The 23095-nt window shown below is 39.6% G+C and overlaps 1 protein-coding gene across 1 annotated transcript in view; it reads right to left on the bottom strand.

Annotated features, from left to right (window-relative positions):
- Positions 1-1864: 1864 nt before the first annotated feature.
- The window catches only part of pvrl2l (PVR cell adhesion molecule related 2 like), a 125092-nt gene continuing 103861 nt past the window's right edge, over positions 1865-23095 (bottom strand). The window contains exon 7 of the mRNA XM_066675079.1: positions 1865-8044. Coding sequence (XP_066531176.1) covers positions 7488-8044 — 557 coding nt within the window. The 3' untranslated portion in view covers positions 1865-7487. The remainder of the gene's footprint in view (positions 8045-23095) is intronic.

Below are 23095 nucleotides of genomic sequence, written 5' to 3'. Positions count from 1 at the left end.
GTAGAAATTTTGTTTCAAAACCTTGATGTAATATGCAGTCTCCCTCATGAGTGTAAATCAACAGATGGAGCTTATGAAGCTGTGGTCAAGCCTTACCCATCTCTCGTTCCCACGCCTTACCAAGTCGTGGCCATGCAGTATATTTATATATGCACGATGTCACCTTAGGGACTCAGGATCGTTTCAGGAATGAGGATAAAAAGTTGTTACAGATTTTGAGTTATGCTGCTCAACAGTTTGAGGTCATCATTGTCTGATTTTTCTCTTAATGAATACAATAGGAGGTCTGCACTGCAAGCAGGACAAACATGCACACACACTCTGAAATAACCACTCAATTCCCAGGAAAAATGATTACCTTGATAGCAGTGTATGTCTGTCTAAAATCCCAATGGTACATTCACACATGCAAGTCACTATGTTATGTGCAAAATGCACCCTATATAATGACAGATGTTGGATTTTTAAACTATCGCTTATAATAGTCTGGATGGTCCACTTTGTCTTTCTCACAAAAAACCCAATGTTAGTTTTTCAGACATGGACTTTCATTTGGACTTATCCCACCACCATAGCATATATTTCCAATGTATTTTAGACCATATGAGATTAGCTCAGACTCAGAGAACTCACAGCATTTTTATAAAGTATTTATGTTCCTTTTTTAACCCGTTAATGGCACGCTAATTACATACTAAGGCTGTTTCTTCAGTAACTACAGTGCTACAGTGTGTAGTCAGACTTTGGGTCTGCTGGTGGGCTTTTGGCCATTTAAGGGACTATTAGAGTTTCAGGTTGCATTTCTTGCTGCAGCAGTGAACTGTGTTAAATGACAACGAATGTCCATAGTTCTCCCATGTGGCTATATTTATCAAAGCATGACAGATTCTCAGGCAGTGCCATGTGCAGGCGTGAAGGTCATACATATTCAACAGCAGATTCTTGCATTGGCATATAATTGATTGAGATTTCTGTAGATTTTCTGAATCTTTTCACACTGCTGAATGCAACCGACGATGAAAGACCTAACTTCTTTGCAATCTTGCATTGAGATTTTTATTTCTTTTTGGAAAATTCTCTCATGAAGTTTGACAGAAAATGATGAGAGACAATGTATCTTTGCTTGAAAAGGCTGAAACATTGATGAGTGCTTATTTTATACCATTCATTTTCACCTGCTTATTGTGGGGTAATTCAAAGCAGGGGAATACAAATATTGAATATAATTTTCTTTCATTTAGCCTCAGTCAGAATATTCATTTCAGGCGTCAGATTTTCAGGCCTCAAGTTTGTTTATAATCACAAAATATAATATACATGGTCAGGGAATCACAAGTTGATCACATCTTTTCTTTGTAACTCTGTCAGTAAAATGAAGGTAAAAGAGAATTTAAAAAGCACAGATTCTGTAATATTCTGAAAAACATAGAGTCAGAATCTGCTCTTAAACCAAATGTAAATCAATATCTCAGGCATCAGTCACAACCTTTACATATAACAATGTTATGTGATATAGTTCATAGAGGAATTACTCTACTCAGTTTCCTATCAACACCTGGAATCATTTTATTATTCATTATTTATTATTATTATGAAAAATGTCAGAAGTGTATTTTCCCACTGATCGTTAATTGTCATATTATTAAAAAACCTGTATGCTGAAAACACTACGCGTATCTAATGAGGTCTACACAATGCAAATCTGCAGTGAGCGACTGTGATTTACCAACAATCAATCAATCATTCAATCTATTTCATTGTTGAATGAAAGACGTCCAATAAAGAACACACATAGAAATGAAAACCAAGGGCAAATACAATCACAAACACAATGGCCACAAAAGGCTTAGAAATCCAACAGTTTTTAATTACAGCCAGAATACAAAAATAATGTGACATGACAAAATTGAAGTTCAGAATCTCTAATGTCTAATCTCTCTGTTTTTCTCAAAATAAACACAGTGTACAAATGCATGAAAGAGAGGTTTATCATTTTATATCTGTGAAGCCATTTCTTAAAGTTCAAAGAGATTACGGATCTAAATCTGAAGATATTGCGTACAATAATGAGGGGAGAATAAGGAAGGGGGGGTTGGGGACAAAACAACAACAACATTCACTATGAACATGAATCTCAACAGGGCACAGTTTAATCGTGGCCACTAGCTGGTCACATACTGCACACTCTCACAAATTAGCAGTGCTTTTTGAAAGTCTTATTTATACTATTTACAAGTCATAAGAAGGAGTGTGGTTTGGAGGAAGGGGTACTGCAAGTAGAATGCTGCTCTATTGTTTTAAGGCTTTTGTTTGGTTGTCTTGAGATTACAGATGGGCAGGAATTGAAGAAGTCGTGACCCATTTCTGCTTTTAAAATAAGCATGACTGTCTCAGACAGCCTGGGTAATTGTATGCCACAAACATTGCCTTTTAACCTGATGCCAAGGCACCAGCCTTGGCACAATTCTCAGGGAGGATTAACTGCTTGGTTGTTCTATCTCCATCTAGAACCTCGAGTGGGAAAATTCACGGACGATTTTTCATTTTGACTTATACTTGATAAAATAGGAGAGAAGATGTGTCTTTGTGCTATAATGATATTACATTAAATAAGATCCCCTTAGTGCATGCTGTGCATGTGTTTTTATATATTTAGTAGATAAGAGTATCGTCAGGATTACGCAAACATTATAAATAGATATAATTCGGTTACTAGGTTAAAAAATAAACAGTTCATTTACCTTCTTTTGAATCAAGAGTAATTAACAATTTGTCAATGCTGGTGCATATTTTAAATCTTATGGTTTAAAAAACCCCAGCGCTATAGATTTATTAACTCCCTAGGGCTTTTGTTCAAGACATGGATTTAGCCAAATCTGAAGCTTTGACATAATTCACCACTGAACGTTCGTCTTCAGACAAGTATTAAAGGGACACGGCCGAGATAAACCTCCTATATTTGTGCAAATACTGCACTCTTCCAAATAGAATAATACCCCCCTATATTTAAAGTGGGCATGACTTTGGTGGACCTTTGGGGCAGAAACCTGAGGGCGGGTGGTAGCTTGAGAGAATTTGTGGATTGTGACTTTACTTCTAGGAAGGTAAGTAGACCATTGGTATTTTTAAGTGTCTAAATCAGCACTTCTAACAGGTGTGCGGCGTATTTGCAGAAGCAGGCTTCATGTTGTATTAAACGCTGATGGCTGAAATAACAAAAAGAATTTAAAATTGTGAATTCTGTCCCGCGAATGAGGCTAAAGTATATAACGCTGCACTACATAAAGTTACATACACAATACATTACAAATAACATTTAGTGTTGGGTCGCATTTCACATTTAAAGGGACACGACATAATATTTTTACCGTAAAATTACAGCTTCAAATCATTGTGATTCTTCAGTGATCTTTAATACGGAGAGTAGGGCCTCTGTCTTTGATGTCATTACATCTTTGAGCATTTGGTTAAATATAGACAATATAGTGCACATTACACAGGAACATCTGTCTGAGCAGCTAATGGATGGAAGACTCTCCTCATCCTAGTCCCAGTTTGTGAAAAACACCTGTATCAAGGCATCTGAGGTCATTCTTATCCTCTCTACTAGTTTATGACTACTCTTAAATTTAATGTCAGAGAGATCAATTATATGTGTTAGTTACTGCAATGTTCAATAACCTTTTCTTCACAGAATTTCTTGATAAATACATATACTGTGTATATATATATCATATATGGACACCTCACGTCAAACATACACACCACCAAGACCTTACAGAATGGTACTGTTTATCTCCTTCGTTGACACACAAAAAATCCTCAAAAACGTCCATTAAAAAATACTAATACAGTAGTGATGAAATTTGTTATAGGAACCCATGGAGAGTTATTGTGTCATTTGCACTATTTACAACAAGCTGAAGTCATTATTTTGCTCTGACTCCAAGTGATAATATTCTTATTTCTATGCATAATGGCAGTGCAATATCACGGAGCACAACACACATTACCGTCAGTAGTGCGAAATGAATAACAGATGGAAACTGACTTACTAATTAGGTTGCACATGGCAAGTTCTACTTTACGATTTCTACTTTTTTCCATGGACTAGCTAGAGGAATATTATTCTGTAACATTGGATTCATGGGATCAGCATGACATTGAAAACACTGTCTCTAAGGTGGAATATATCATGGGGCATGGCTTGAAATGTGATGTCACAAAAGAAAGAAAGAAACAAACAATGTCCTTATAGGCACTTGCATAAAATTCTGATGGTCTGTTTACAAACTTTACATTAATACATTATTACATTATAGTACTGTCACTGATGAAGAGAAAAGCTGCTGTGAAATACGTCATTGTTCTGTCTGTCAACACCACGTGTATCAGTACATAAACATACATATTCAACTTTCTTAAAAACCAAACATAGCAACAATACTGTCATTAGAACATAAAAATATATTTTGGCAAAACTGTCATTTTAACTTTTATTTTTTATTATTATTACTATATTTTTATTATTATTACTATTATTACGATTCTTTAACATCAACCTTTCCAAAATCCAGACTCTTTGTTTACACAATTCTAAATTTTCAAAAAGTCCAACACAACATTTGTGACTCTTTACTAACTGCTGCGGTTGGACTTTGAGTTCTATTCTATAGTTTTAAAATGTAATCATACAAAAAGAAAACTGGAGGAGGTTAATACTTCAGCAGCTTCAAACAACAGACCTTTTCTTGTTATGAATTCCAACTACCCATTTTACAACGAGCATCTCAATTAATATTTCATATTTAATATTTGATGCTTCCACTGCTCTTGCAAAGCACATTTATATTAATATAATGACTAGCTGGAGAGGATGGGAGGAAACAAAGAAAACAAATTGTAATTCATAAAAAGGAGGGGAAAAGAACAACTTTGCAGTCATCGGCTTACAGTACAGTCAAAGGAGTAGTGTTGGATTATAATTTAATTTTGCAAGTGTATGTATGTGAGGACGTACAATGGACATTGTGTGGTTTAGTGTTAGCATACACCGAGTATCAGTCTAACACGTGTAGTGGAGTCTCGATGCTCAGAAACCAAGACTCTACAGACTACACAGTGAGCTTGAGCACAGTAGGCCACCCATGCAGTCTACCCTGCATGACATTATGCAAAACGAGAGCTCAGCTCACTCAACTGACAAATAAATCAGTATCTTTAGTGTGCTCTCATACTTCTTTAAATGTGCCCTTCCCACCTTTTCTCCTCCGAAACAGGGGTTTTCAAACTTTCAGTGTCAACCCTAAACCCATGCGCACCACCTTCAGCACCCACCCAAAAACCACCAAAAACACTGTCCACTTCAGGCTTGCGGTGGGTCAGGAGCCTACCCGGAATCACTGGGCTCAAGGTGGGAACACACCCTGGAGGGGGCACCAGTTTTTCACAGGTTGACACACACTCACACATTCACTCACACCTATGGACACTTTTGAGTCGCCAATCCACCTACCAACATGTGTTTTTGGACCGCGGGAGGAAACCGGAGCACCTGGAGGAAATCCTCACAGACAGTTCCCTGGAGTGGGACTAGAACCCCCAACCCCAGATCCCTGGAGCTGTGTGACAGTGACACTACCCTCTTTCTGTGCTGCCCTCAGTGTTTATCCTGTCAATTGTTTTTTGCTAGTTTGTATTTAAAATGTTTTCTCTGCATTGAGGTGAAATAAAACTAAATTGGGATTATCCCATTCAGAATTTCCTTAATATTTAATATTGAGTATTTGTTTTAACTGCCTCTTCCCTGTTTCGACAATAAAATACACACGTTTAAATAAAAAAAAATCAAGCAGACATTCTATTGTATTTACAAAACTCTGGGTGACACAGCCCACGTGCCCGGATTAGTCCAGTCCATGTGAGAATTATTATATTTATCTGTTGAGTGTTTGAACCTCATGCTCCCCTCCGAGCAGAGGCTCCACAGGTTGAAAACCCCCGCCCTAAAATATTCCGCTGTTATCTGTAACCCTGAATCAGTGAGACGAAGTGAGTGGTCATTTGATGATGGTCATGTTTCTACTAGACACATGCCTTCCTTAAAAGCAGCAGATATTCGTACACAAGTTAATACTACAGTACAAAATCTCTGTGAGTTGAGCAGCCTAATCTCATGGTTGAACATGCTGCACGAGGGCTTAGCCCCTTAACCTTTCACAACTGGCAGCTTAATGCTCCGAGCTGAAGTCTGCCTGTGCGTCGCAGTCCAATAATTCCCATATTTAAAGGCACGTTTGCTCAGCTGCCTCTTATCAAGGCCGGCACACACTGGGCGAAACTGGAACTCCTATCAATCAAAGAAATCACTGTTAGAAAATTCTCATAATGTGCTTGTCCCTTGAGCCTTTCTTTTGTGCTTAGCAAGAAATTCAACAGTTCGAGAGGCTGCTGGAGTAACCCTGCTCCTATACGAACACCCTGACTGTGGAATATGAAAGTCATATACTTCATTCTATGGTTTTCATATAACTGGATTAATCAGGAAAAGGAGGCTCTGGGTATCAGACTCTTGTGTGGCTAATGCAAAACACTCTCTGCTTTCTGAATTAAACATCATCCAGAACAGAGTGTTCTGCCGGCATTTGATGGGAAAGAAGTGAGGGGGGAATTGGATATTATTCCGCCTCTGCCTAGAATCCCTGGAGTAGCACAGAGAAATACTTTTACCGTAACAAGACATCCGATTAATCAAGGAGCACTGAAATATTGATCATGTTTGGAAGCAAGGATTTTAAAAGAACTGACTGAAGGAGAGGTCCACGCCGAAAGTAAAGGCTGCATAGCCGCAGCTGATCAGCATTGCAGAGATCAAAGCTTTAGAGACAGGAATGAACAGTGCCTGAAGCTCAAACTCTTGTCATAGCAGCCAACAATACTGCCTACTCTTCTGTATGCTTCCTCAGATGAAGATCTAATCAGATTGATAATAACGCTAAAGAACTTGTGTAGGGATGGTAGACCTCCAGAGCCTAGCTCTCTCAATAACAAATGATTTAATGGTTTGCCGCCAAAATATTGTTTTACCGATGAGTGCAGTACCCTTCCAGACACTGTCCAAAGATGAAACCTACTAAGGACTATTGAAAGGAAAAAGTGAATTCACAAGAGAGATGACTTTCTATGGACTTATGCACCAATCCAAACAATTCAACTGAATAGTTTCCTTATTCTAATAGTTCATGTTCATCTCTGTGAAAAGAACATACAATAGCAATGACTAATGTATCCTCTTTTTCCTGACTGTACATATTATATGCGAATATCCATAAAGTAGAGGCAGCTTGTTTTATTTTTTTGCCCATTTCAAGTTCCATTCCTTCATCTCAGAGCACAAATAATCAAACAAAACAAAAAAAGTGTTTGAGTGGAGAGTGTTGCAAAGCTTCATTTTTCCCTTTACTTCCCCTGCCTCACTTCCTACTCCTCTAGACATAGATAGCAGTCCGGGAGATGATGGAACCATCCCTCTGTGATTCCATGTCATCATCGAGATACACCCCATAGTCATCCTCATGTCTAGGGAGGTGGTAAGTATGTGGCAGCCCTCCGAAGCTGTCATATTGCTCTTCTTCTTCTTCCTCCTCCTCCTCTTCCTCCTCCATGCTGTCATTCAGGACATCAAACTTCCTCTGCCCAGCTTTATCGCAGGTGAGGGGAATGTGGTGGGAAGCAGGAATGCCTGCAGGTGCATGAGGGAACTCATTTCCCTTCTCGGTAAGAGCTCCTGGCTCACTCTCACGGTATGTGTAGATGGGCCCATTGTTGTTGGGTCCTGTGCCATTCTTGCTGACCTTTTTGACCCCAAAGAGACGGGCCTTGTTGCCAAAGGTGCCCTGCTCACTGTCGCCTGAGTAACGGGGCTGTTGCCGTCGGCTGCGCAACACTAGGACTGCGATCAATGCGCCGGCCAAAAGAAGAGCGAGGAGGCTTCCGAGGATGGCTCCCACCAATACACCAGCACTGGAGGGGTCCCCCATCAACTCTGCATAGGAGAGGGGTGGGGGGGGGCACAGGTGAGGAACACAAATGAGCACTGGTTGAGGCCTAGGTGGTCTTGATCTTGTGGGAGCTGGTGGTTGGTATCACATCAGAGCTGCATTTCACAAAATAATCTTCCCCTTTGATGGAGGTGCACTGATTGTTCTGTTGTGGTTATTTTGTTTATTTGGCTGCCCCCTGATTCCCAGCTACATGGTGTGAGCCCAGTTTGCCAAGTCCACTCTGGTCATGGTTTTGAGGATAAAAACTAAACACACTCCAGTTTATCCTCTTTTTTTCTCCTGTGCTTCAGAGATGACCACAACACAAACACAATATAAACAAGAGCACGTGAGATACAATGGGAAGTAGAAGGAGAAAAGAGAGGTAAAGGAATAGAAATTATAGTTAAAATATGATCATGCAGAGAAGTAGACCCTTGTCCTTTCACGTGGAAAGCAGCACAACTTTCACCCATCCATTGACCTGAACTGAAAGGATAGGCACAATTACCACAGGAGGTTGTGGTCTGCATTCCCGTTGAACATCAGGAACAAGTCTAAAACATTAAGTGGACAGAAGCACAAAGGTCTGCCTTAGGTTTCATTAGCCCCACTCCATGCAATACCCCATGGAATCTGCATGAAATCACATAAGTGATGTCTACTTCAGAGGACGGTAGCAGTTACAGCACAAACATATCCTTGCGTTCCATGTATATTTATTATTGGTGATTTATAGTTTACTGCATCATGTGACCACAGCTACTGTCCTTCATATTGTGTGAAAATTTCATGGTGAATAAACCAAAAGAAGTGCTCCAGTGTTACTTGGAATTAAAGGAGCACTGAGAACGGTTTGGGAGTTTGGCTCTTGGGGTCCCCATTAGTGTAAATCATTTTTCAGGTATTGATGACTGTTTACTGGCAGTGTCCCTGAATGATTTATGGAATTTATCAAAAGTAATTACACATAAGAGACACACATTTCACACCAGAGAGATGTGCTCATACCTCAGATTTTGCACAGTCTGTGTTTTTGGTTTTGGTTGGTTTATTTTTTTTTTCTTACTACGTAATTGTTTCGTAGCAATTTAATCTAATGGCAAAATCTTGTTCTTCCTCTGAGTAACACGACTCAGGGGCTAAAGAGTAATTCTGCTGGAATAGCAAGTGCAAAACTCCTTCAGTTATAAATAAATGATTCATAGTTTGTAATTTGTGTGCTAATGTTTCTTTCTCTCTTCTCTGTCCTGTGCTGGTTCTAACACGCTTTCTCTAAACCTGTTTGTTTTACAAATTTAGATTTACATATAAAACCAGCATGCGACAATAAGTGAGGTCCTGATTTATAACTGGTGGTAAGGGAATTGGTCTTGTAGCCGGAAGTTTGCCGGTTTGATCCCCAGAGCCGGCAGGTCATGACTGAAGTGCCCTTGAGCAAGGTACAGAACCCCCACCTGCTCCCCAGGCGTCGTGGCTAGGGCTGCCCACTGCTCACTGCCCCCTAGTGTTCACTAGTGTGTGTGTAAATGTGTGTCTCACTGCACAAGTTGGGTTAAATGCGGAGAACAAAGTGTGAACTCTGTGTGCAAGCGCAATGACCAATAAAGTGTTTCTAATTCCAATTCTGATGGAAAACTTTCTCTAGTTCACTCTAATGATGAGCAAACAGGTGATAAAGATGAATTAGTTTTGCGTCGCGTGGGCAACACTCCCGGTTCTAAAGGGCTAATTAACTCCTCAGTGAAACGCTGCCTTAAAATGTTTTTACTGTACGTGACTGGGATCAGTGCGTAAGTCTGTGGGAGGCAGCGTTAATCCAGTTAAGATGTTCATAATGCGTGAGTAAACAGTAAAAAGGTATGTAAACATGTACATCTTTACATGTCATACATCGCGTGAAACGTTAATTCGAATTAACCAAATGAATCGTGGAAATCGCCCAGCACTACTCAAAAACTGAATCCGGGCTCTGCCTCTGCATGTACACTCACACAATTTCATTCCTCTTATCCCAGAGCATCACCAATTCCATCTCCTGTTTTCTCCCTTGTTCCCATGGCAATTCGACTCATCATGGATTCAGGCTACAAGACAAGAGTCAATAGACCTTTCCTGAAAACATTCTCACCTCTTTTGGCTTGAGCCTTTTTCTGTTTCTTGCCCTTCCCTCCCTCCTCCTCCCTCTCCCGCTTACACACATACACTCAGAAACATAAAATCATTCTAATCGCTCATGAGGAATGCATTATCACTGCTCCTGGGAATACTAATGCACACAGAGTAAGTGCCAGGTATATGAAGATATATAAGCTCACTTTTAAAATGTTTTCTCTCCCTCTCTCTCTCTCTCTCTCTCTATCTCTCTCTCTCAAATTCAGTTCTAAAACACACACACACACACATGGATTTGTCTGGATGGTATAGCCCTATTCATTCTCTCTTGGGAGGAGAGAGAGAGAGAGAGAGAGAGAGAGAGAGAGAGAGAGAGAGAGAGAGAGAGAAAGAGAGAGAGACAAACAATGAAATATAACGGATAGCAACTAGTACAACTAGCTCTTTCCCACTTTATGCTCATCCCCATGTTTACCAATCTCACTGCCTCTTTAATCAATAAACCATCTTCTTTTTAAGAAACCATGCTGATATTATATAGTTAGATCAATGCAATGAATAACAAAATTTTACTGAGCATTACTATATCCAGTCAAGCCAAGCCATATATTCTCTCTGATCCCAACGATCCCTGGCTTTCAACCCTATGACATCTTAAAAACAACCTTACACTCTGTGGGAACCAAACCATAAAACCTAAGGTTGTCAAAATGAATGCAATTATAACTTATAACACAAAATTGTATTAGGGCAGCTACTATTTATTTAACACCATTTATGCATTTTCCAAGTTTGACACCATCTGTGGCAGTCCACACTTAAGATCAGCTGCTCACATGGATGTTTCAGTTGAATATACGGAAATGCATAAATCAATTTGCATATAACTTGCAGAAACAACAGTATCATGCATGCATCCCTGCTCTCACTTAACATCAGTGATGAAAATTAGAAAATGAATGAATCCTATGAATAAAAACTATGGAAAAATATTTAGCTCCTTGTTACCTCCTTGTTTCTACATTTTCTGTCTTTTTAACGGTCAAGACCGCCACAGGACCGCCACAGGACCGCCACAGGGCAGGTATGATTTGGTAGGTGGATCATTCCTAGAGCTGCGATGACACTGACGTTGTGGTGGTGTGTTATTGTGTGTGTGTAGATCAGACACAGCAGAGCTGCTCAAGTTTTTATACCCCTCAGTGTCACTACTAGACTGAGAATATTCCACCAGTAAATATTTAAAAGGCAATGGGGGGTGTCTATTGGCTACTGATAAAAGACTAGAGAACAACTTACGCAAATTATACAGCAACAGATGAGCTACTGTCTCTGACTTTACATCTGCAAAGGGAACCAATGAGGTACGTGTGTCTAACAGAGTGGATAGTGAGTGGATACAGTGTGTTACAACTCCAGCAGCATTGGTCATTGGAGCGCACCAGATTTCGTAAAGGAATGTTCACACTTATTCTAATGAACCACACTAACAGAGTTTGTTTTAATCGAACCAAAGCTGACTGATCTGAACATATTTTAGGTGTGTATCTAGTGCACCATAACATGACGGTCACAGTAATCAGTCAAAAAATAATAATAATCAGACACACACAAAACACCTGTGGACGAAAGATGCAAAACGACTAAAGCCAAACAAGGGGACACCCCCAGGTATTTCTGAGCTCTTCTTATAATGATCCACTCTCTTTAGGGGTGAACATAAGTTCATCTGATTCATGAGCACACACACACACAAGTCTCACCTCACTTACTCAGTCAGCCACTCTCCCTGGCAGTCCTCTCTTAACCTTTCCATTATTCATCGAGTTGGCAGCAGTATCAGTGAAGCTAACGGCCAGTATTCAGCCATCACACACTGAAAAGTAGAAGAGGATGCACATGGAGCAAGCACCCAGCACTATGCCTACTACATCCTGGCAACAGAGAAATGTCAACTAACAAACACCTAACATCTGTTGTCAGAGGAATATTTGTGCTTAAAAGGAGTTATCCTGTAGTTTTCAAGTGTAAAAAATGACAAAGGACTTGGGGGTGGAAAGGGGCCTATTTTTCCAACAACCAGTTCTTTGAAAAGACTTATACTTTCGAGGTTTCAAAGTTTTTTTGAGCTATAATATAAATCACAGTTGCTGGTGGCTGTTACTCCAGGGCCTTGAAAAGCATGTGAGAAGTCTTTTACGGAGCCTTGCTGGCAAGGGGTTTTGAGCTTCAGCTATCGATCCCCGTTGCTCATTTTTCTAGAGTCAAAAGCACGAGACAGGAGCATTAGTGTCGTACGAAAAAAAGAGTCTTACGTACACATTTCAACACCATTTTCACAACAAGTGCTAAAAAGATGCAGAAAGAGAGTGTGCTACTACATTGAGTCTCAAAGAACAATGAAGCTTGTTAAAGGTCATTATTGTGCAAGAATGTCAACAAGGCAGCGGCTTGAGTGCCTCTTGGACTCGGCTGACCTTTAGCACATCCTTTATACTCCTCTAGTGCTGTAATTGCACCGCATTACTATTCTGCAGCATGCCATGGAGGGAGTGCTAGAAAATGGTTCCACATGGGAAATCATGTTTATTTTCCTCAGCAAATGATTTTAGCTGTTTGGTGGTGGTGAGTGCACATACTACTGCAAAAGCAAATGTGGACATTCCCACTGCTTACTGTCAATATTTCAGCAGGCCCACAATGCTGCGTTAGTTGATATTCATTTTATATACAAAGAAACACTGAAACATACCTACTGTGCCATTCTGTAATTTAATTTCCCACCACAATTTCCATTAAGTAAACGTTACACAGGAGTCCCACACAGTGATATCTCTGACATAAGGCTGTAATAATATATTTTAGTCTGTACCATGTGCATTTCTGCTTTCATTATACCTTCCATGTTTCTGGGAATAATATTATCTCAGTTTTTCAAAGAGTGGAGTTTAAAATATTAAAGATGTAATATTTTATTAAAGAGTTAAAGATGAAAAGAAACTGGAACTTCCAAAACTGTTCAGTACCTGGTGGACCGCTAAAAATAAAATCCCCTGGTCACTGCATGTGTTTGTGATTTCTTGGAGGTCCTTTTTTGGAGGTCCACCAATGTTCTAAACAGTTTTTGGAAGTTCCACTTTCTTTTCATCTTTAAATGTTTAATAAAATATATAAATCTTAAGGGATTATCCTACATTCTCTTAAATCAACTCTCAATACATAATGAATGTACTCAATGGCCTATATACTAAAAAATAAAGGAATGATTTGTGGTCCCTTAGTTTATCAGACCAAAACATACTATCGCTAGTTGGTTCATAATTTACCGGGGACACACCCAATGACATGTGGACAACACGCCAAAGTCCTCACAGACCCCAGTGGGGGTTGAACCCACAACCCCAGAAACTCTGCTGCAGTGCAACTACGGTGCTGCCCCAAGATGAATTTGTCACACATTATTTGAACTAATTATTTAAATATACCTAAGCTGTACTGTACCACATTTACATTACGCAATTACCTTAACCCAGATTTGTCAACCATACAGATTTCAAATAATGAATGTTCATGCCCAAAATAACTATCAGATTTAAAAGTAAAGTACGGTCAACAATTAGAATATTATTCTGTTCTTGCACTGCACTTTAGATTAAGTCCAGGATAAGAACCAGAATCACTTTATTTTAAAAAGAAAGCCACTCTTTAGAATTCTCTCTAAAGAAAAAGCACACTTAAGGCTCTGGCTGCAGGGATGTTATTTATAAATTTCACGGCATAAAAAAACTGACGAGGAAGCACAGTTTCAACTTTGACTCAGCTGTTCCAAAACACAAATGTTCTTCTGTTTTATTTTGTGTTGTGCTGACTGGCATTTTAATGTTTTTTTTATTTTTATTTTATTATTTTATTTTTGCTGCAATGCTCATTTTCTGTTGATCTTTTGTGCATCAATTGTCTTGTTCTCATTGCCTCAACCCTTTTAGACCGGGCCTTTGTTTGGTCATAGTCTTGGATTCAGCACAGCTGGGCTTAATTACATCCCAACTTCATAAATACAAATGAGAAATACTTTGACTTATTATCAGGATGCAAGTTTGCTTGTTTATACAAAATGTATTTTATTATGGTGGGCCAATCAGTATGTCGTGTAACCAGTATCCAGTACAAGATTAATTGCAATCCTTAGCAAGAAAATGATGTTGCGAAGTGGCCTACATAGCTTTCAACAAACATTGCATCAAGACACACCACACAGACCAAATTCTCTGACTGAACACTAAAAGAAATATTTTTTTTAATATTTTCAACGTATATGACTTAGAGCTTGCAACTCCTCAGCAAAAGTTTCTTCTTCATAAACAAGCAAGACACTTTTATTAAATATATGTCATTTGAAGAGAAAAACAGTAAAGGAAAAAAAGTCCTTCACCAGATATTTGTCTTAAACAGAACTCCATTATACCACAGAAATATGGTTATTTTATATTTAACACTGATTGATGGTTTACATTAGGCTTTTCCAAACAAAAAGGTAAGGGTGTGCTCAACCCAGTAAGTGCCAGAGATGAACACACACACACACACACACACACACAGTGATGTGATGATACAATACATTTTCCATGGTTTTATTTTTTGCCAAAGTTTGTCTAGGGCATTACTCACGTAATTTCTTACATTTATCATCCGTCTAAACCAGGAACTGTTGGTCAGATCAGAATACCAACTTAACCACTATAAATACATCTTAGCATCACTAGTCAAACCATAGCAACTGGTTAACAAAGCAGTAGCAACCATTTCTGAACCTATAGCAACAGCCTATCAACACCTTTGGATCAACCTGGAATACAACAGCAACCACTAGATGTACCACAGAAACTGACTAGCAAATCTGAAACACCATAGCCGCCAGTTAGAAACTCACTTGGAGCCACTGGGAACATAGTCTTGCACTTCCAGACTCGGTAGAGAGAGTCTGGTGTCTTTCGCTACTTAACGTAACCAATAACAGCCTACTACTGCAGGAAAAGAAGTGTGACTGACAAGCAAATGGATCAATCACTAGTCTGCTATTTTGGCATGATGTGTAGGAGGAGGCAGCGTTTTCGATTCACGTCAAACCATTAAGAGCCACACTACACGAAAGTTTGTATACGTGGATGTACCAAGAGCCAATCAGAATGCAATTGGCTAGAATCCTGACAGTGAGGCCAGGTTAGTGCACTGAAGGTATCAGACTCTGTGTCTACTTGTGGGAGGAGCGTCTATAGCTGAGACCTGGAATACCACATTAGACGCATTATGAAAACCCTTAAGCAACCACTAGATGTACCGGAGTATTTTTCCCCTCAAAATATAGGCTGCTATCCTTTTTCAGTAGAATCCCTTTCTACCCACACATCACCAGTGCACAATCCTTGCTACTCCCAAAATAAATATACTATCATATACCATGCTCACTAACAATGTATAACAATGTATCATATTATGCTGACAATGACAAACTATACAGTATATTACCATTTTATTTAGAAAATATTAACTTTTGCAGCAGTTCAATACCACAACAAGGATTTATTATAATGAATGGGGAAATCTGTCCTTCCATCACTGTGACTTCAATAATTTGCATGTATTTCACAAGCCTGCTTCAATGCTTCAGCTCAATGTGTCGTTTTAAATTCGACTTGTTTTTTTTTTCAAACCAGGCGGATAAAATATGCACAAAAACGTGTGGAGCTCAAAAACTGATTCAAATTTTTTTTTAAAAATGCCGCTAACAGTGGCCATGTATGGATGTGTTTTGATGATGTAACGCAGCATTCCATAAATGTGAGTGGCGTTCAGTCATGCAAGAGTGTACGATGCTCACGTTCACGTTCATTATTCGTAAACGGAGTCTTTCAGTTCAGCGTTCACAAAAATATGAACATGTTCAGTGCACAACACTATGGACAGTAACACCCTATTAACAATAAAAAAGCAATCACCTGCGAAAATTCTTGAAATCACTTGTGACACTATAGCCACCACTATGCCACATCCTTGAAATCTCCCTATGGATAACAAAGGAACCCCATAACCATCACATTGCAAATTTGCAAGAACACAGAAAACACCTCGTTTAACATTGCAGCTACTTTAATACCCAGGACACCATAGCAAACCCCTAGCAACTGCCAAATGTACCAAACCAATTCACACCCTTATAACTGCATGAGATACCATAACAACTGCCTAGCAACACCCTAGCATTCAAATGGGATAGCATAGCAACCATCTAGCAACACACTAACTAACGTCTAGTAAGTACCTGGGTAACCATAACAACCACCTCATGACATTCTAGAAAACACCTTATATTACGTAGCAACGGTCTAGTGCCACCTTGTAAAGTAACTGAGATATCATAGCAACTGCCTAGCAACACATGAGAAATCAACTGTAACCCAACATACAAAACACTTAGCAACAATCTACCAATAGCCTAGCAAACCTTAGGAACCTCATGAGAATTAAGCTGTGCATTCACTCTGCAGTTCCTTCACAAAGTGCCTTTTTATAGTTCCTAAAAATGCTGATTACCTTGGCTGTGCCAGGATCAGAACTGCAGATAAAATTGGTACCTGTGATCACCCCAAGGAAATTAGCTAAGAAAGGTAATTAAAGCAACATTTTTTAATATTTCCCCCCTCCTGGGTGCCTTCTACAGTTGCAGTGTATTAATTTTTACAGAACTGTGGTGACAAAGAAAGAGAGAGAGAAAGAGAGAGAGAGAGAGAGAATGTGTAAATGAGAAAAAGAGAAATCAAGGAAGAAGGGGGTAAAAAGATTAGAGGTGAGAAGACAAAGGAAGCACAGAGTAAGTGAATGAGAAAAAGAGAGAAAGCAAGTGCCAGAGAGAAGTGTGAGAGAGAGAAAGAGAGATAGGGAGAAGCAAATGAGAAAGGAAAGGGGCAAGGAAAGAAGAACAGAGGCAGAGAAACATTCATAGGCAGGGCACGAGACAGACAATATAGGCATGTCAAAAGAAGCATGTCAACAGATAATGTAGAGTAATGTTAGCAAAGTAAACACAACCATGATGCTGCAGTTTTATTTACAACAGTAAAATGTGAAAAGAATGAGCATAACGTAATGACCAAGTTTTACATTCGCTGAAATACTGCTCACGTGTTCAACGCATTTAGACGGCATTGTTTTGATTTGTTTGCTAAGCATTTGAATGTTGAGCAGAAAGTGTGTAATCAAATGAAATGGTGACATGATGTAGGCTACGTAGTGGTCATAATATACAACGCCCATTTTTAGAAAAGTTGGAGAATTTTTAAAAAATCGGATTTATTCATTCATTCATTCATTATCTGTAACCCTTATCCAGTTCAGGGTCACGGTGGGTCCAGAGCCTACCTGGAATCATTGGGCGCAAGGCAGGAATACACACTGCAGGGGGCGCCAGTCCTTCAAGTCTGATTTACGTTTTGTAAATATAAACTAATTCTAAAACTAATGCCTGTAACACACTCCAAAAAAAAGTGGGATCAGGGGCAAAATAAGAGTTAATTCATGGCACACTATTTTGAATCCTTACACTATACGCAGTTGTATGTAAAAAGTATAAAAAGCAATCACCAAAGGCTCAGTCTTTCCAGGTATAAGTAGGTATCACTTCATGAGAGAATACTTCAAACAGGATTGCTTAGAATTTAGGTGTTTTATCATACACTGTGTTTAATATTGAAAAATAATTCACCAACTATAGAGAACCTGTCCACAAGCAATGAACAGCAATGTTGAATGAGCACAACCATTAATCCCTCAGATGGCACTGCAGAAACCTGTCATTCTTCAGTGATAAATATAGGCAAATGGGTTTGGGTAGTAACTGTTGTTACTTAACAGAATCCACCACTGTATCAAACAATGCAACCTGAATCTCAGGTTTTCAAAGACAAAGCCATACCTCAAGCTTTTGTGAAACTGATAATGAGTTCTCTGGGCCTAAGCTCATCTCAGACGGTCCAAATCACAGTAAAACCTCTCAGAGCAGTCCATGTTTCATCTTTTATGCTTTATATTTTATTTCCATAAATAATTTACTAACAAAGCAAAACATCAATAAGCATTAAAAAATACTCCTTTCTAGTCCAACAAGAAGGTCAGCTCAGGATGTCTCAGCATGCTTTTATCTCTTACACCAACAAGTAAAACCCAGACCAATATTTACTTGTGTTCACTCTCTCTTTCTGGCTGAACCTCTAAAGTCTTTATTGTATCATGTATAAACTGAAAAGATTTAGGGTGTTTCCTGTCACTTTTTACAGGAAGCAGCAAGAGACTAAAAAAAGCAGGGGTCCTGTTGCCTATTGTTTAAAATTCCTTTGATGCAGTAACCATATTCCATATATATTGGCATTAATGGCGTTTCCACTGACATCTAGTCCTCGTACAGAAAGCTAATTTCCCATGAGACTAAAGCTAGGGTGCATAGGCTTTGGAGATAATAGAGCATAAGGGAAAAATGCAGACAGATCAGTTTCACATTGACCAGCCAGAAGGGAAGAACTCAAGCTTGACTGCTGCTAGCGACTCTCAGTGGGATACATGTTCATGCACTGTTTTTGTTTAGTGTAGATTATGCAGACAGGCAGCTCCCAATGACCCTTTGCGTACCGCTAAACTCCTGGCTAATTCACAAGAAAGGGCACTTCATACAGTTTGAGTAAGCCATTCGTAATTTGTTCTTAGAGCACAGGAAAAATAAATAAATAAAATAAACAAACAATTAAATAAAATTGAGATAATTAGCCATTTTTCATTGATCAAGCAAATGCAGTAATTACAGCAAAACATTTTTCAAGTGAATTGGTTTTAAATAAACATCATTATAAAGCGTGTAATTGAAGGTGGTGTGGGGGAGTTTACATCAGCCGTGTTGAAAGCACTGAGGCAGGTCTGCGACAAGCACATTTCAATCTGTAATTGGGCATCCATCCATTTTGAGGAGATGTGAATAACCCTGTTGTCAGTGATATTTTCCCACCAGCGAACACACTCCTGTGATGGCAGGAGACGGGGAAAGTGGCGAGTCGCTCCTCAGGAAGAGGATATTTCTGACAAAAACTTTCACTCTCATTTTCGATCTGTACCAGGCGATAATCCTGAGGCACATTTCACAAAAATGTTCTGCACTGCTAATGTCACCACATGTGCTGCACATCAAAGACATGGGTGGGGTAAGCATGACAGAGTGAATTACAACATCAGGAGCAAAAGCTACCTCACCGTGCCTGGGTTTTTCAACATGGAGCAGGGATTTAACAGATTGACAGTAAAGCACACCTTGAGCTGAGGGAAGGCTAATGGCTCATAATGAGACCTTGTAAAAGGGTTTGTAGTGAGAGTTAGCAACCCGGCAGCTTGAACTACTGCTGGGCTAGGCAGTCCCACACTCATTAAAGAACATATTTACAATAGCATTTAGTGAACGGTGACTGTTCGTTCTGTTGTGCATGGGGATATATGGAATTAATGTTTGGAAATCACTGTGAAATCATAAATAAGAACAACATTTAATGTGCTGTTATTAAGCGCATGGCTAGAGGGGTAAAAGGTTAGGACGATGTTAACTGCCTGGCACTGACAGGGGGCCCTTTAATGGTTATTAATATTATTTTAATAATATTGCCATGTGTAGGCTTTTAAAATAAAATGTATAAATTCATCTGTTAAAATACGCAAAAACATTTTTCTCTAATATTTATCATATCACCCCTCTCTCTTTACTGAATGGTACAGTCTGATTCTGGCAGAGCCGGACATGTGAAATGTGAATGCTCTGGGAATGTTCAGCTCAGCTGTTGGTTGTTCTAAGGACAGATGGTGATGGTGAGGTGAACTACGAAGCAGAACACTGAGAGGGGGAAAAGGGCTGAAAACTAGTGACTCAGTTCTTCCCAAAGAAAGGTTTTATTAACTGACCTTAACTTGGTGCCATTACAACATACTAGATTTCATATTAACCTGGTTGGATTATCAGGATAACAATTTGCAATAAGCAGTGCAGTGTCATTTTATTTTAATACTCTACCTTTATTTCTACAGGAGATCAGATGAATTGGAATCAAATTGTAATCTTTCACATGGCCCAAGATATCTACCAGTGCCCCTGGCTGTGATTACCCATGCTTAGCAAATATTTAGACATTCAAAAGTCATAAACATTATAAAACATAATGAGAAACAACATATGCATATAACATCAGCAAACTAAGTCTTTATTTGTAGGGTGCTTTAACACAAAATCTCTTCTGGAACCCTTGGGGACCTTGATGAAAATGTGAAATGCAAACAAACAGATAAAATAATCTCCCAAAAGGCCTAGGTCCTGGAACAGATCATCGGATATGGCAGCTTTACGTGGTTGGAAATCTAACTACTAAGAATTCTGCAAACTGGAGTTATTTGAACTGGCTTTTGTGTCTTAACAAACATGCCACGACGGATCTTGTTTTCTGTTCTGTAAAATATTCACAAAAAATACAGAAATCTGTTCAAAAATAACTGTATTTCAGACATGAAAACAATCTAATGCACCTCACACTTGGACACAAATCAAAAAAGCATGGCATGAAGCCATTCATTTTGTTTCACAGTTGGTAGCATGCAGTGGAATGAAAATATTTCCCAGAGAAGTGGACATTTAAAAATGGCATGATTTATATATTTATACACAAATCCCAAACCCACACCTGACAGATAAAGAAGATACAGAGACAAATAGATAGGCTGTAGTTCAAAAGCCTGGAATTACAACTTCTTGAGTATAAAATAAAATATATATTTTTTAAATTTACTTCATTGATAATTCATTCATATATTCATTGTCTGTAACCGCTTATCCAGTTCAGGGTCGCGGTGGGTCCGGAGCGTACCCGGAATCACTGGGGGCAAGGCAGGGACACACTTTGGAGTGGGTGCCAGTACTTCACAGGGTGACACACACTCACACTTTTACTCACATCTGTGGACACATTGAGTAGTCAGTCCATCTACCAATGTGTGTTTGTGGAACATGAGAGGAAACTGTAGCACCTGGAGGAAACCCACGCCGACACAGGGAGAACACACCACACTCCTCACAGACAGTCACCCGGAGGAAACCCACACAGACACAGAGAGAAAACACCACACTCCTCACAGACAGTCACCCAGAGGAAACCCACGCAGACACAGGGAGAACACACCACACTCCTCACAGTCACCCGGAGGAAACCCACGCAGACACAGAGAGAACACACCACACTCCTCACAGACAGTCACCCGGAGGAAACCCACGCAGACACAGGGAGAACACACCACACTCCTCACAGACAGTCACCCGGAGGAAACCCACACAGACACAGAGAGAAAACACCACACTCCTCACAGACAGTCACCCGGAGGAAACCCACGCAGGCACATGGAGAACACACCACACTCCTCACAGACAGTCACCTGGAGGAAACCCACACAGACACAGAGAGAACACACCACACTCCTCACAGACAGTCACCTGGAGGAAACCCACACAGACACAGAGAGAACACACCACACTCCTCACAGACAGTCACCCGGAAGAAACCCACACAGACACAGAGGGAACACACCACACTCCTCACAGACAGTCACCCGGAGGAAACCCACGCAGACACAGAGAGAACACACCACACTCCTCACAGACAGTCACCCGGAGGAAACCCACGCAGGCACATGGAGAACACACCACACTCCTCACAGACAGTCACCTGGAGGAAACCCACACAGACACAGAGAGAACACACCACACTCCTCACAGACAGTCACCCGGAAGAAACCCACACAGACACAGAGGGAACACACCACACTCCTCACAGACAGTCACCTGGAGCGGGGCTCAAACCCAGAACCCCAGGACCCTGGAGCTGTGTGACGGCGACACTGTCTGTGGTACCACCATGAAGGCCTATTTATTTATTTGCAGGTGTAAAATAATTGACTGGTTTAGATGCTAGAACTTTACAACTTTAAGTTTCAACTTATTATTAGTAAACAGAACAGTGAACAGATCCCCTAATAGCAGCTCTGCATTGAAAAAGAATCTATACTAAAATTTACATTTTAAATTGTATTCAAATATGGTGATCAAATATAAGGCACATAAACAATAAACATGTACGTAATTTACAACATATCATTGATCATAATGATTAAAGTGAGCGTAGTAGTTTGGAATAGTATTTTGTTTCATTTTTAACATTCTAATATTCCATTGGCTTAAATCAGGACCAAACACATTAAAAGAACACTTTGCGATTTTGCGACACCGTATTATTCACAGTAGCCTTACAGTCTCTGCAGTCTTGTAAATGGTATTTATTAAAAAAAATAAAACAATAATCTCAGAGGTCTTCCTTATAATGTCTAGTAAAAGCATTTATAAACAGATTCACAATGGGTCACAAACAGAAAACTTAATACACTACTTGAATTTTACATTTACTCCTGAGGATTGACAAAGTGGCACTTTTTAAATAAAAAAAGAAAAAGAGACCATTTGCCAATCAGTTGGTTTCCAGTCGAGAGCTGTCTGATGCCTTGAACCATATAAAGAGGAATAGATCTGCAGTATTTGTCATCACAGATGTGGGAAAACATTTTATTCCCAGCTGTGAAGCCTATTCCATCACCCATGGCTGCTTGAAAAGGACATTTCTGAGCCATAGGCTGAAAGATTTCTCTATACTATTTTTTATGAGTGATACTTATCATACAGCACGAATTCTCCTTACACCAACAAAGATACCAGGCCTGGTCAAATGGCAAGTAAAAAGGGGAATTGGATAAAGTTAACAGAAGACCAGTGAGGGCTCAAGACAGATGGTGGCCAGTAGCCAAAAACTCTTGGCAGCCAT

The sequence above is a fragment of the Hoplias malabaricus genome, chromosome 6 (assembly GCF_029633855.1).
Source record: "Hoplias malabaricus isolate fHopMal1 chromosome 6, fHopMal1.hap1, whole genome shotgun sequence".
Taxonomy (NCBI): domain Eukaryota; kingdom Metazoa; phylum Chordata; class Actinopteri; order Characiformes; family Erythrinidae; genus Hoplias; species Hoplias malabaricus.
This window is presented reverse-complemented; position numbering and strand designations above follow the sequence as displayed.